Genomic DNA, 16346 nt, shown 5'->3' with positions numbered 1-16346 from the left:
GTCCTGCTGTTGGCCATTGCATACCAATACTGCACAAATATAAATGCTGTCTCCGACCCAGTCCCATCAGGCCTTTGACTGCTGGAGGCAAAGCACCCAAGAAGAGATGTCAATTTGAGCTAAGTGCAGATGATTAAGGTGTGGTCTATACTAAAAACTTAAGGCAGTATAAATATGTGACTGAGGGGTGTATTAAGTAAGTCCACATGCCTCAGCACTAGTTATACTGATCTAACCCCTCAGCTGTAGACAGTGGTACGTCAATCAGAAGGCATCTCTTATCATGCAGCTACTGCCACTTGGGCAGGTGGTGGACCTCTGCCAACGGGAGAAGCTCTCCAAGCACCGTAAGTAGCATCTTCAGTAAATACTGCAGTGCAGACAAACACTAAACTGTAACTGAGGCAAGGTCAGATGAGGAATGAAAAATGTGTAAGATCACTTTTCTAAAAATGCTAAAACTACATATTGGAAATTCTGCTTAACTAAAGGTATATCCAACATCAGTGCTTTTAACTCTGAATATAAACAAGCTCATAATAGCTTGCAAAAGCAAGCTTCTCATAGGAGAAAGAATTTAGTCTCCCATCCCTTGGAAACAAGGACTGAGACACAATCCCTTTTAGATGATAAAAAGGGATTGTGCTGACATAAGACTTACTCATACAAGACAGAATGCTAAAAGTTCAAACTCAAAAAAAACCACAAAAAAACAAAAAACGAAACATAGCCCCTTGTTCCATAGCTTACACTTTGGGTAACTGATCATTCTTAGAGTTGTGAACTGATAATTGTTTTCTCACAGACATATTTCTCATACAGTCCTGCAATGAACTGAGAATACTAGTCACTAGCTTTAACTGGGAAAAAGACCTAAAATAATTTCTAATAAAATTTGCATGTAACAAAAATTTATGTCAGGGTATTTATGACCTGACCCATTCGATAAAGTGGACTCATCTGACCAACATACATATTTTAGTACAACCAATACCAACATTACACATCCAGACTATTCCAACTTACATGATGAAGCACTACAGGCTGCCAAACCATAACTTAGGCCTTGTCTACAATTCAGTTTTGTTGACAAAAGTGGCAGTGTACACACTGAAGTGCTCCTCCTGATATAACTCCACTGCTCCACCAACATCATAAAACCCCCTCAATGAGCAGTATAGTCTTTTTGCAACTATGACCACGTCTACACTAAGTCAAGCTAGTTTGTGGAAAATTAAAGGTAACAAGATGGAGTTAGTTTGGCATGAGATGGGCAAACCAAATGTCCATGGCTGCTTCACTTAGTCAGAACAGAGGCCATTACCCATACTCTAGTTAGAACATATTCAGTATGTACATTAGATGTAGATAAGCTTCTTCCAGGTCCACTGTGTTAGTTGATGAGCTATCAGCTTGAATACTTCATTCACAATGTGCTGACTTAATACCTTGTAAGTGTTACCACAGGAGCAAACATTTGAAATACAGGTAATTAATAAACTTCAGATTTAAATAAAAATGATGAATACATGCAAGTAGCAATCATTCAACAAATCATAACTTTTCCATAGACAACTTACATGCCATACTTTTGTTGCAATTATGTAACAGTGGTAGCAACAACGATCTACATTGTCATATTTTAATCATATAATGTCACTGTCAGTCCACACTGCTTTGGATCATTATCGAGCAGAACCAGTCATCAGCAGTGGATGCATGTCCCCTGGAAGGGTAGTTGAAGCATGAAGGAACATATGAATCTTTAATGCATCTGGCACATAAATATCTCGTGAGGCCAACTACAACAGTGCCATGCAAATGCCTGTTCTCACCCCTTCAGGTGACATTTTAAACACGATGCAGGTAACATTATTTCCCACAAATGTAAACAAACTTGTTTGAGAAATTGGCTAAACAAGAAGCAGGGCTCACTGGACATATAGGCTCTAAAGTTTTACATTGAGTGCACTTTTTTTTTAAACTACACAATTGTAAGTTCATGGTAAAGAGACTGCGCTACAGTACTTGCATTAGGTGAAATGAAAAATACTATCTCTTTTCCTTTATTTACAGTGCAAATTTGTAAAAGTGAGCACTCTACACTTTGAATTCTGGGTTATAACTGAAATCAATATATTTGAAAATGTAGAAAACATGGACAAATATTTGGTATTATTGTTTTACAGCGTGATTAATCGCACGCTTAATTTTTAATCGCTTGACAGCCTTTGCATAGGAATGTTCTAACTCTGGAAAGGGCTGGTGGGAGACCTGCAGATAGTTCTGAGGCCACCGAGCAGCTACTGACCCTGCACTTCTTGTTCTAGGAAACACTTGCAAGGAGGTATTTTCTCCCCCTGTACTTCATGGGCTGCTTCAATTTGCCATTTGACCTGTATTTCTTTCTATAGCATCTGGCAGGATCCAGGTTTGTTAGTTTATTTTTCTGACAGAAAAACTTCAGCTTCTTTTCATATAGTTACCATCATATCACTAAGATGGCCAGGAACCTGCATCATCTGATCCAAAAACTGTCATACAACGGCCCTGTGCCCCCTGCCCCGCCTTAGAAAGGTTGAGGAACCATACTTGCAATTCTGTCTTCCCATGTAAGCATTGCTTGTGAAAGCATTCAGGGGAAACCTAGGCTGTCAGATGACAGATCGTGGTTGTTTTTATGAAGGAGGGGGCTGACAATATCTGGCTAGACATGGCTGCCTGGAAAGGGCCTATAGAGTGAGGAGACCACTCCTTCAGGTAAAAATCTCCCCCACTTAGAACCACTGAGGCCCTGACCACCAGGGATATTTTCACTACTGAAGATAAATGTGGCTATCAGGTTAAATTCTGACTGGTGCCCACTAAGGAACTGTCTGGCCTCATAATATGGAGGTCGGGGCAGACCAGTAGAAATAAATAAGAGATGGGCTGAGGCCCCTTAGTACCTGCCAGTTCTTCCACAGCTGGAGCTGCTGTCCCTTTCATCACTCCGTAGTCAGCTGCTGGGGGTAGAAGGTGGTGGAGACAACACCCTGCAACAGAATCTGGGAACATTGGCATTAGGACATGGTGATCAGCAGCTGCTGCTGGTCCCAACCAGATATTTTCCCAGTTCTTTCAGGGTGGTATAAAATCCCTATCCCATTATTCAGTCTTTTCAGCATGAATGATATTGGATACATAGCTATAACCTTTGTCTGGGGCAGCTGCAGACCTCCTAAGCATAGTTTCACAATACACAGTTCACTCTTCTGAGTCTAGCTCACCTTTTTAAAATATATATATTTTACGATTTGATTCTCTGTGGAGGTGAGCAGGGTAAACTACGCTATTTATTTCCCCTTTGGCAGTTTGCCTTCTCATCCTGCTTCAGCAGAAGGAGCAAAAATGGACTCCAATGCTCTGAAAATGTTTCAAGTGGCTAATGCTCTCCCTGTTCTCTTTTCCAATCCCCTGCCTCTTTTCCTGCCTGAAGTGAAACCCTACCCAAACTGGGCTGCTTCTTACCCAGTGGAGCTACCCTCTCCCAACCTGCCTGGCAGGAGGGAGAAAGGGCATGCGGAGGCCATCCACTTGGGCTGGGCTGAGGAAAAATTACATCCTATCTGCAGAACCAGCTAAGCTCCCAACAAGGGGAGACCATGAAAAGACCCTTCCTTTTGCCTCTGGCTTTTCTCGCTTTACTCCATCCTCAGAAGGGGAAGTGCAGCTGAGGGGACAGTCTCACCCAGAAAAAGCAAACAGCCCTGGGACACAGCTGGTTAACATTACTGAACCACATTTTAGTTTAAACATCTGAAATACAGTTTGGAATTTTTCTCAGAACACTGTGGCAGCAGAGAGGTATGGCTGAGCCTGCCTGCTGCTGCTGCGACAGCAGAAAAAAATGGAGAGAACTTCTGGAGGCAGGGCAATACCCCACAGCCAGTGACTGACAGGTCTGGTTCTGCCTCCAAGCTGCACGTAGGCTGAAGAACCCCATTGTAACAGATCTGGCAGAAACAATGAGCACTTTAACATACAGCCTGTGTTAGATACACTAATGGCTCCAGTTCTTTAGAAAGGGGGACTAAGTTTCAAAAGTGATCAGCAATTTTGGGTATTCAACCACAGACACCTTAAAGGGGACCTGATTTCAAAAGGGTCAAGTTGGGCACCCAAAATCTAGTAACTTGTGAAAATCTGTCACATAGTATAGAAACAAGCTCCTTAAAAACTCAGTGAGAACTTCGCTCCTGTCTGAATTTCTTTACCAAATACTTCTGTTACTAGTGTTTAAATGTAAGCTATCCTGCATATATATTTTTATTCCTATTACCCTTCCCGCTCCTTTGATATATTCAAATTTTCCTGCTACTTGTAACGTATGAACGTCTAACTCTAGCTAAATTCTGATCCAAGTATAAAAGAGGAACTCACAGTAATATTTGGCATTTTTTAATTTAGGTTTGTTTTATTTAAGTTTAATGTTAATTCCATGCTGTGTTTCAGTAAGAACAATACAGATTCTGTATCTGTGGCTCCAGTCAGATATCCAGTAGTACAAATTAGCTTCAAGTTACACATACTGAACAAAAGAGGTTGAGCGAGCGAAGGGGGGAATAGGGATGGGGAAGGGGAAAAAAATATTGAACACACATGCAGGCTTTTCAATGCCACCTTCAATGCTAACCTGCTTTGAGGAAAAGTAAAAAGTAGGCAAGAATGAGCAGCCACGGATTGTTGAACTGTTACCAGCACCAAATTTTTCAGCAACATTTCAGCAGTTTGGAAACTTTTTTTTTTTAAAACAGTAAAATCACTACAATAAACGTTCCAATGCAACCTGAAACTTCAAGCTAAACACCCAATTAAGTTTAAACACTGGTATAAAATTCAGTTTAAACAATTATAAAAAAGGAAAAATGCCATCACATGCGCCCTACAGTGCGATAACAAATCTCTCCCCTAGAAGTCTAATGGCTTTCAGATGTAATATTCACTTATAATAATAATTGTCACATCTGGCAGAAGACAATACAGTAATGCTGAAAAAATCTTTATGCAGTCCTGTTAGTGTCTTAAAGAACCTAAAAGCTGGCACCAGTAAAATCCACAGAAATTCACTCTTGCCTTTAAGAACTTTTAAACTGTGTAAAAACAAAAAAAACCCCAAACCCCCCCAAAAACAAAAAAACAAAAAAACACCCCCAAAAAAATAAAATTAAATTAAAAAAAAAAAGGAAAAAAAGAAACCCAAGAGGGCAGGAACCTAAAGTCTGAGACCCAATGTAAAAGTCAGATTTGGTGGTTCTCAGAGTGACACTGAGGGATTTGTTGGGGAGGGTGGGTGTGGTCAGAGATGGGTTCTCTTGTTGGCCATGGTGTCTCACTGGTTTTCATCTTCCACATCCTGCAGCGCTTCTTTATTCTGTTCTTCACCTACAAAAGGTGTAAAAATGTAGTCAGCTGCTTCATCATTTCTATACAGGAAACCTACAAAGTTGCTAACATCTTGACATTGACTATTTTCATGCAGTTTAATCATATATAGAACATATTTATAAAACCAGTTTTAATGCAAAGTCCTTCCAAAGAAAAAGTTCTGCACTCCAAGCTTGCCACGTTTTTTAAACACTGAATTATGCCACAGGCTATTAGTACATGTTCCCAGCTAGGACAGAGCCATCCAAGAACCAATAAACTGACAATGAAAAGATGCACATATCAAACTAGATGCTCTCTAAAAAGGCACAGCCAAGTCAAAATTATGGAATAACTGAAAATCAACACAAACCTAGCGACGACTACAACCACACAACAGATCAAATCATACTTCCCTAATAATCTAACTTTTACTGTTAAAAAATGAACAATGTTGACTTAAATGAAGAAATGGTATTTAAAAAATGAAACATCTGCCACTCATTTTGCTTAGGCCTGATCTACATTTGGAAGTTTAGTTGGCATAGCTCTCATTTAGGTGTGTGGAAAAAAATCCACCATCCCCAATCAACATAGCTACGTTGGCAAAAGCCCAAGTGTAGATGCATTTCCTCTGGCAAAGTGTCCTTTTGCTGATATAGCTTATTTTGTTCAAGGAACTAGTATAAGCTATTCTGACAAAAGAACTGTTGCCTGTAATGGCAGCATCTCCACTGGGAGAGTTTATGAGGATAGCTATACCAGGCAAGCCCCTTCTAGTGATGAGAAGGCCACCTCAGTCTCAGTGCTACAGTCAATTTTGCAAAAGAGCTCCACTGAAGTTGCACTGTATATTAGTGTTACCAATCAAAACTGGTATGAATACAGTTTCCAACTTTGCAACTCTAATGCAGAAAAACAAGCCAAGAATCCTGGACCTGAAGTTATTAAAGACGACATTTTAGGCAGATTCTCTCTCATGCTTCTTGTTTGATGTCAATTAGTTTGGAGCTATTTACCTGGGCTGCAACATGCAGTGAAAAACCAGCTTTTTCATCTGAACTGTTGCCTCAATGAGGTCTAAACAAGTTGTCCCTTCCCACTCCCCCAACTAGAAGCATGCTTGCCATTTGTCTATGCCTTTTCCTGAAATCCAATGGAACTACATAAAGTGAACAATTCTTAACATACGAAAGCTAGTCCTGCAACATGTGCATGGGTCAAATCAATTGAAGTAATTCAGGTACATTTTTTCTATACTACTCTTAACCACAATGAAATAGTTCTGCCTCCAGGAGACAACATATAAACAGGACTGTCCATTCAAACAATTTGCTGTAAAAACCAATCAAATCAGTCAAATGACTTTTAGCTTCCAATCAAAATGCCTGCAAAGGGCATCTCCAGGATTAGCACTAGGTACAATGTAAGGGAGATTTTGGAAGATATAATTTATGGCGAACAAAAAACCTACCTGTACAAAAAACACCACACAAAATTATATGACAGATCAACTCAATTTAAAGAGCAAAACAGTAGAAGACCTAGCCCAGGAAGATGGTTAATATGTACAGAAGATCTGAGCATGCTCTCACAGGCACACTTAAGCAAATACTATATAACAGACTAAAGTGAACGTACTTTTCATGCCCACGTATTCTTAATATCTATCCAGTCCAGTTACAAAAATGCCTAGGTCTATTCAGGTCAGTTACAGCTGATGCTGCGTAGCGGAGACAGGTCATGAATGGGTAGAAAAGTGCTTAGCCCTGGACTGGAGTCAGATACAAGCAATTTATCAGCTGCAGGATAATAGTATGCAAAGCATTATTAGTGACAAGAGGAAAACTGAAGGTGAAAAACTTCACTGAGCCATGATGAGGACTTACAAAGTAGAGTTTTTAGGAAATGAACAGTTGGACTTTCCTTTAGGAATCTACATAGCAGGAAAGAAGGGGAAAACAGAAATCATATGAAAGACAAGATTACAAGCATGAAAATAAATTAACAGCTTGGATATGACACGTGGTTAAAAGATACGAGATGGAGAGCTGTAGAAGCCCAGTGACAGCAAATTTGTTAAGGAACAGGGATACAGAACCTACAGAATTCAATCAAAAGTGAACAGAATTAGTTAAAGCCAAACTAGAACTACAGTTTTATTGGGTCACTGATTTACCAGATAAATTAGTAGTTATATAGTAAAATAAAGTCCTCCCTTTCATTTTTTTAAGGCAATTTCTCACATGTACACAAACAGGTGCATATACATTATGCTTTTTGTATACATCAGTACACATCAGTGCCCATATTAAATGGGTTCACAAGCAATAGGGCCATACCACATTCATGGCCATGAAAAACACATCATGAACCGTGAAATCTGGTCTTTTTGTGCTTTTACCCTGTACTATACAGATTTTACAGTGGAGACCAGCATTTCTCAAAATTGGGAGTGCTGACCCAAAAGGGAGTTGGAGTTGCAAGGTTATTTTAGGGTGGCAATGCCATACTATGCCACTCTTACTCCCACTACTCCTGGGGGGATTCTGCACCAAAACATTTAAAATTCTGCAAATTTTATTTGTCAAAATAATGCAATATAATCACACCAGTTTCAACTGTTTTGGTAAGTTATTTAAACTACAATACAGAAAAAAGTCACAATAACTATTCAGCATTTCCTAACACATGAAAGTTCCAAATACTTGGTAACTAATACCCTGCATTCCAGTTACAATCCCGGATTTTCATTTAAATCACATAACAGAACACCAAAGAGAGGAGAGAAAAAAAAAGTAGAATGTCATTTTAAATTGCTCAGACTTTCACACATGAAAGTCATACAGTTTCGCTGATCATTCTCCTGTACCTAGCTGGGTAGTTTGGAAAGTGCTTGTTTCTGATTGTCCTGACATCTTATTGACTACTTGGTAAATATTTTATTTTGCCCTCAAAAGTCTTTTATTAAAAAAAGGGTAAGTAAAAATCTAACCCCATTGTGCCACTTTGGCACAGGAAAAAAGTGAGAAAGTGCATAGATCTTCCTAGCGGATTCCCTTGCTGACATTTATAAGGCTTTACATCACCCTGGCAATGTAGGGGCCTTAACTTTTACAGGTTTTATGCTCCTGGGTGAATTGACTGAGAATGGGAACAGTTAACTAACCCTAGGATAATTAATGTTACTATGCAGAAAGGCTGCTACATTTCTGCCACAGAGACTGGAGATAAATTAACCATCAACAGCAACATTAACAAAAAGTGTTGGTGGGTATTTGTTTTGTTTTTCTCAACACACATGCTATTTTCTTTACTGAAAATTGATTGTTTTTAAGTTAACATGATAGTAATATTAAGTGTTTTTTTCAATTCTCAAGAAGTGACATTTTACTAGGCAGGCTGCTACATTTCTGCCTGGGGAGAGAGTTTTCCTCCTGCCTAAGAAAAAATCCTACCTTCCTTCACGCCCCTCGAGCCGCATTATCAAGCGAGAGGCACAGAGTCTCTCTCGCTTGTTGGCCAGCCCCTCCCCGAAGGTGATCAATGTCTCCCCACAGGCACGCACACCCAGACCTCCTCCCCCTGCAGTGATCTGCATCTCTGCAGCTGCTCCAGGCACGCTGGAACAGATATGCTGCCTGGGCGGATAGGGAAGAGACGTGTGTCTCCCCTGCAGATTTCTTTTACATTTTTCTGCATGGGAGGCACAGAAATATGTGGGCCATATGAACTGAATTCTGTCAGTAGTATCCTGTGCTGCTGCCTTCAGAGCTGGGTGGCCAGAGAGTGGTGGCTGATTACTGAGGGCCCAGCTCTGCAGGCAGCAGCGCCTCTGCCTACAGAGCTGGGCTCCTGGTCAGCAGCTGCCGCTCTCCAGCTCTGAAGGCAGTGCTACCGCCAGCAGCAGCACAGAAGTAAAGGTAGCAGTACTGCAACACCCACCCCCAAATAACCTTGAGACCCTTGCCCCCCACTCCTTTTTGGGTCAGGACCCCTACAATTACAACACTGTGAAATTTCAGATTTAAATAGCTGAAATAATGAAATTTACAATTTTTAAATTCATGTGACTGTGAAATTGATCAAAATGAAGTGTGAATTTGGTAGGGCCCTAATAATCAGATACTACCAGTCCAAACCCCCCCCCCCCCGATTTTACAGAAGTTCTAAATTTAGCATAGTTACTAAAAATTGCATTAATATTAGAAAAATCAAAGTCAAAGAAAGAGACCTTTATCAATAACAATATTTCACATTAAACTGGGCTCTAGGGGGAGGAGGGAGGCCCCACAGCTGGGCTCTGGGGAGTTGGGGGACTGCAGGTGTCTGGGCTCCAGGGGCCCCATGAAGCTCCCTCCAGAACCCCCCAACTGGAACTGGGTTGTCATGGGGATTTCTTTAACTCTCTACTCCTGGGGGAATCTTTTTTGATGCTATGGGTGTTGACATACTTGTTAACATATTTTGAAATAAATTACCAAAATAATTGAAACTGGAGTGATTATATTGTGTTATTTTGACAAAACATATGCATAATTTTGAAATGTGTGCAGATTTTTTAATTTTTTGGCACAGAATTCCCCCAGGAGTATCCTGTTTGAGAGTACCATTTATGCATCCCAGGATCATATTAGCTCTTTTGGTCACAGCATCACATTCAGCTGATTATCTACCATGACACGCTCATCTTTTTCAGAGTCACTGCTTCCCAGGAGAGAGTCCCCCATCCTGTAAGTATGGCCTACATTCTTTGTTGTAGAACACATACATTTAGCCATGTTAAAACACACTGTTTGCTTGTGCCCAGCTTACCAAGCAATCCACTGAATCAGTGACCTGTCCTGTTCATTATTTACCACTCCCCCAAATTTTTGGATCATCTGCAAACTATCACTGATGATTTGATGTTTGCATCTAGGTTATCAGTAAGTGTTTAATAGCCTAGGGCCAAGAACCAATGCCTGTTGGACCTCACTAGAAACATCCCTTTGATGATTCCCCATTTATAATTACATTTTGAGACCTATCAGCCAGTTTTTAATCTGTTTACTGTATCCAAAATTAATCTGATATTCTAGTTTTTAAACAAAATGTTGGGCAGTATCAAGTCAAACATCTTACACAAATCGAAGTCTATAATATCCATAGCAAGCCTAATTTTCAGGAGGTGATTAATGTAACATTTTTCTCCCATGCGGTTCTGAGTAGCAACCTCACATCCCAATGATATCTATTGCTCTGCTCACCAAGATGATCAAAAAAGTGAAGGTGTATTGACTGATAAGGCATGATCTCAAGAAGCATCCAGTGTGGTTGTTACTTGCCTATGGGGGAAGGTGGGGGGGGGCCGCACATACTAGTAACTGTATTGTTACATATTCTAACATACTAGCTATCATCACTACAGTGTTATTTCTTTTTACAAAGATTAATCAGTCCACTAGTCAAATTCCAATTTTGTAAATATAGTTTGCTGACCTGAAATTTCCCATTATTTTAGTTAGAATTGTGAAGATAATTTTTCAATAGTTTATGAGCAGACAAGTGGTTTTCAGATATCCTGTTTAATAATAAACACCAGGAAAGCAATGAGATTAAGTTGAAAAAGGGAAAAAAAGTCAGTTGGAACATCAGGAAAAGCCAACTCTACTAGGGCATGGAGCCAAGGAAGCAGAAGCCCAATACTTGATTAGGACAACAAAAAATGAATGCTTGAATGAATAATTTGCATTGGCAGGGAGAGGAACAAAGTGACCTACGATAAATAGTTTTTCCTATCTAATTTCTATGGATTCTACTGAACACATTTTAATGAACTTGCATTCAACTAAGCACAGCTACTCAGAATGAGACACAATGCACTGGTACCTCACGGTAGCAAGGCAAACTTCAGTGCATCACTGACACTAATCCCACTTGGTTTCATCAAAGGGCAACCACCATACTAAAGGAACAATGATTTTGAGCATCTAATCAAAGGGATGACTGCATTTACCACTAAGTGTAGTATACTATCTGTACAGATCCATAAACTTGAACATGGAACTTTCTGCACCAGTTGAAATGCTGTCTAGAACAGTGGCTTTCAACCTTTTCTCATTTGCTAGACTCCTAAAAATTTCAAATGGAGGTGCGGACCTCTTTGGAAAGGTTACAGGTTGAAAACCACTGCTCTAGAAACACATAGGAGCACCATGTGTGCTCCCTTGTGAAACCTGAAGTTTGGACCGAGGGTTACATTTGGGGGGGTGGGAGGGAAGAGTCTGTGGTTCCTTTCACTTACTCAGAAAATGTCAGACTTCAAGGAAGTAGGAACAGAAGGTGAGTAGTCTAGATCTCTATTAATGATCTAGCCCAATAAATTAAGGTTACCTACCTGTAATTTGAGGTTCTTTGAGATGTGTGGTCCCTATCTGTATTCCACATGTGGGTATGCATGAACACCACGCACTTGAGACTGGTAAAGTCTTCCAAGTAGCATCCTTTGGTCCACACCTGTGCCCTGGTTCTCCTCGTGCTCTACACTGAGGGCATAAGGGAAAGCATGAACTGGTCACCTCTAATGTTCCTTCTCTACCAAAAATCTAGGTATGATCCAAAGCAGAGGGGAAGGAGAACAGGTAGTGGAATACAGATAGGGACCACACATCTCAAAGAACCTCTAGTTACAAGTAAGTGCTGTTTATTTCCTCAAGTCCTGGTTCCTATGTGTATTCCACACACAGATGAATGGCAAGCAGTACTCGGAAAGGGGTGCAAGGATGCAGGCAGTATAGACGCCTGTAACAATGGAAACCCCAAGGTTGCATCAGCAGAAGAGGCCTGGACCAAAGCATAATGTCTTGTGAAAAATACAGCTGTTACTCCTGGTTGCCCCCTTAAAAATGTCCAGCATAGGCACATCTCAGAGAGATGGTACTGATCCTGCCTGTGCTCTAGTGAAATGCTCCCAGGTAGGGATATCCATCAACTGATAGCAAAGGAGAATATAGCCAGAAATCGATTTAAGAGTTTGAGCAGTAAGAGTCTGAACAGCCAGTGGTTGGTCTGCTACAGCAACAAATAGTCTAGGTGATTTCTGAACAGGTTTTGTTCTTTGCAGGTTGAACACTAGTGCTTGTTCTGACACTGAAAGAATGAAGCCTCCTCTCCTCTCTAAAAGCACGAGGCTTCAATAAGAATATTGGTAAGTGAATTGATTTGTTTATGTGTAACTCAGAAATTACCTTCAGGATCAATTTTGGGTGGAGGCCAAGGGGTAACGTCTCTTTATGAAATGTAGTGACTGGGGCAGGTTGGCCCCAATTGACTCCAAGCTCACCTCTCCCTCCTTGGCTGACAATGGCAACCTGGAAGGCAACTTTCATAGACAGATGGGACATCAAGCACAGGGTCAACCAACAGTTCAAAAGATGGTCCAGTAAGTGATGAAAGTAGGAGACTGAAGTAGTAAGTTCCCAGTCACACCCTTTAGAAAACTGGTGGTTAACACATGAGTAAAAAATAGAATAGCCATTACCAGAGGATGAAATGGACTAATTCAGCTAGGTTGATATCCAGTGAGCTAACAGAGAAACCAGATGTCTTTAGAGTGAGAAGGTAGTCTAAAACTGCAGAAATACCTGCTGACCCTGATACTGATTCTGTTGCACCCACATAGAGAAGGGTGATTTTAAGGTGTTGCTGCTTTGATCTTTCCATGGCTGCTTGTTCTACTAGGAATTGGGGACAGGGTGCGAGAACAAGAATACTACCCCTTTTACAGACACAAAATAATATTTTTTAGCCCTTTTAGGGGTAGGAGTACATATTGTCAGTGTATGCCTAGCTGGTTCCATAACAGCTTCATTCACCAGGAGAGCTACCCTGTTGGGTTCTGTGGACTGCAGGATATCCAAAAGCTTATACTGTGTATCTTGGACTTCTAATGGAATGTGAAGTTCTGCAACCACCCTCTGCAAGAGCTTGATAGTACCTATGGTAATCTGGTGGGGATGGTGAAGCTCCTCAAATAAGGAGGGGGGTATGCCTATTGGTACCAGCTCATCATCTTCCTCTTCCATGTACTCCTATAGAGTTGGGTGCCATTGTCTAGGAGGAGAGGGATTATGTGACTATCTAGTAGAGCACATGTATCTAAGGAGTTGTGCATAAGGATCCTCTGGACACCAACAGGGCCAGTAAGAAGGATCAAAGGCTAGTTGAGGGGGCCCCAAGGCATTGGGTACCAGCAATCTCCTGGAGGGTGACCCTGCCTGGGCAGAGGACAGGTCCAAGAAATACCTAGGCGGGGGGGAGGCAGAAGGATGTTTTATCTTGACATCCGTTTCAGCCAATGGGAAGGCTGGATCCTGCTTCATTCAATACCACCATCAGAGCTGGTGAGGAAGCCCTGGCTCACAAATGGATTAGGAAAGTAATTCTTTCTCCTTGAGGTTGTATCCTCTTCTGGGGTTTCCCTGAGAAGGACTGGGCACAAAAGTAGAAGAGATTGTGGGTCCAGGAGTGCAAAGATATATATACTATCCCAGAGGATCTCAGCCAATCCAGGGGTACAAGGGTCCCAGTTGTTGGTTCTGTCAGATCCCATGCCATGTCAGACTTAGTGGTCAGTGGGTCTTTACAGGGTCAGTCCAGTACCAAGGAGAAAGAAAGAGCACCTCAGTTGGAGCTTTTGGTTGTTACAGTTGTCAGTCCTTCAGCTAGTTAGAGGTCACGGCCAGCACTGGTGTTTGTTACCAAGGTTAGTACCACTGGAGCTTTACTCCTGCACATTTTCCCTTCATGGTTGGGACCTGTGTGCAAAGGCTCATCCAACTTGTAAGAAGTTAGAGAGGGATCCTTCTCTTCAAGCAGGCTTATGGGGGAAATCTGATTTTATGCCTGTGAAAGGACTCCCTAGTTTCATGAGGAGCCCAAGAGACAGTCTGTAGATCAATCTGATCCAGTCTTTGCTCCAAAGCTCATGTTCGGAGGGTGTGCTGTTTGAGGACCACAGCTGAGGTAAATGGGGAATCTCCGCCAACTGTATGTCACTGACAGTCTCGTGGCTTTCTCCCTGAGGAACTTCTTCACTCAGAGCTCTCGTCCATCTCTGCTCCGGAATGGAAAGGAGTGACAGAAACTGTGCCTGACTGAGGTATGAGCAAGCTGAAGGCACCAAAGGTAGTCACTAACAAAGAGCAAGGGCAGGTGCCAGTTACTGAACTCCAGAATTTTGTGCATAGTGGTACGCCCAAAAGTGGGTACAGAAGGTCCCCAGGGTGAGGACAAACGCAGCTACAGTAAAATAATATAAAAACAGTAAAACTATACACAATTATATTTACAGGAATGAAGACAATGAGAGGATAGTTCCAGATACAGAATTCCAGCTCAGGCCATGCGGTGGTGGTAAGGAGGAACTGAAGAGGGAGCCAGTCCACACCTCCCCTTATAGCCTCCGTGCAGAGCATGAGAAGAACCAGAGCACAGGGATGGACCAACAGATGCTACTTGCATGATTTTCCAGCCCCATGCACACGGAGGCAAGTACTCTGAGGAAAAAAGATTACTATCAATAGAACAACCTTACAAAGTTCAATATTAGAAGCAAGTTCGCCACATACCAAGAGACAACTCAAAGTGGCATTGAACCCTGCTACAACAGATGCAAAACCTGCAGATATCTCTATAGTTACAATGATCAATACTGCCCCACAATACACCTTTCAATATTAACGGGTCCTACACATGCTTATCACAACATGTGGTATACCTCATCCAGTGCATCAAATGCCCCAACAACTATATGGGTGAAACCAGACAATCACTATGCTCTAGAATGATCTCACACAGAAAAATTATAGAAGACAAAAACCACTATCACTGGTGAGTGAACACTTTTCAAAGCGATCACTCCATACCTAACCTTTCAATACTTCTCCTCAGGGGAAACCTGCAGAACACCTTTCAAAAAAACAAGCCTGGGACTTGAATTCATAGCTCTGCTAGACACAAGAAAACATGGATTTAAGAGGGACATTGGTCTTATGGCTCATTACAACAATTTAACAGACCACACCAACTACTACCCCTTAATTATCCACTTCAAACCCTTTATGGATAACAATCTAACCCCTGATTGCCCACTTCATTTCAAGTGACCAACTCCAACACATTACGCTTTCAGTTTATCAATCTGTCCCAACCTGTATTTAGCTCAGACATACTGCTTCCTTCCCTTGATCTAAAAAAAAAAAAAAAAAAAAAGCCCTGTGGCTCAAAAGATTGTACCCTCCAACAAACACTTGAAAATAGGAATCTGGCTAGGATACCAAGATAAACCTCTTTAATCCTTGTGAAAAGAACAACTAATCAATGCTCTACACCCAAGCACAATGCTGTTGGGGCACTCAATTTTTTATTTTTAAGGGAATACCACCACCAAATTAATCACTACCACCACTGCTAGTAAATAAGACCGTCAAATCAATTGCAATTAAGTCACACGATTAACTCAAAAAAATTAATCGTGATTAATTGCAGGTTTTAATAGCCCTGTTAAACAGAATACCAATTGAAATGTAATAAATATTTTTGGATGTTTCCTACATTTTCAAATATACTGATTTCAATTACAACAGAATAAAAAAAGTACAGTGCTCAATTTATATTTTTATCACAATTATTTGCACTGTACAGATGATAAACAAAAGAAATCGTATTTTTCAATTCACTTCATACCAATCTCTATCGTGAAAGTGCAACTTACAGATTTTTTTTTTTTTAATTGCACTCAAAACCAAAATAAGGCAAAATTTAGAGAGCCGACAAGTCCACTCAGTCCTACTTCTTGTTCAGCCAATCGCTAAGAAAAACAACTCTGCATTTATGGGAGATATGCTGTTCGCTTCTTATTTACAATGTCACCTGAAAAGTGAGAACAGATGCATGGT

The 16346-nt window shown here is 41.0% G+C and overlaps 1 protein-coding gene across 1 annotated transcript in view; it reads right to left on the bottom strand.

Moving 5' to 3' along the window:
• Window positions 1-4424: 4424 nt before the first annotated feature.
• YWHAE (tyrosine 3-monooxygenase/tryptophan 5-monooxygenase activation protein epsilon) overlaps window positions 4425-16346 on the bottom strand; it is a 62488-nt gene continuing 50566 nt past the window's right edge. Inside the window, exon 6 of the mRNA XM_044993705.1 lies at window positions 4425-5424. Within this exon, the coding sequence (XP_044849640.1) occupies window positions 5372-5424 (53 nt within the window). The 3' untranslated portion in view covers window positions 4425-5371. The remainder of the gene's footprint in view (window positions 5425-16346) is intronic.

The sequence above is a fragment of the Mauremys mutica genome, chromosome 19 (assembly GCF_020497125.1).
Source record: "Mauremys mutica isolate MM-2020 ecotype Southern chromosome 19, ASM2049712v1, whole genome shotgun sequence".
In the NCBI taxonomy this organism is placed as follows: Eukaryota; Metazoa; Chordata; order Testudines; family Geoemydidae; genus Mauremys; species Mauremys mutica.
Note: the sequence above shows the minus strand (reverse complement) of the source record. Positions and strands in the feature narration are given on the sequence as shown.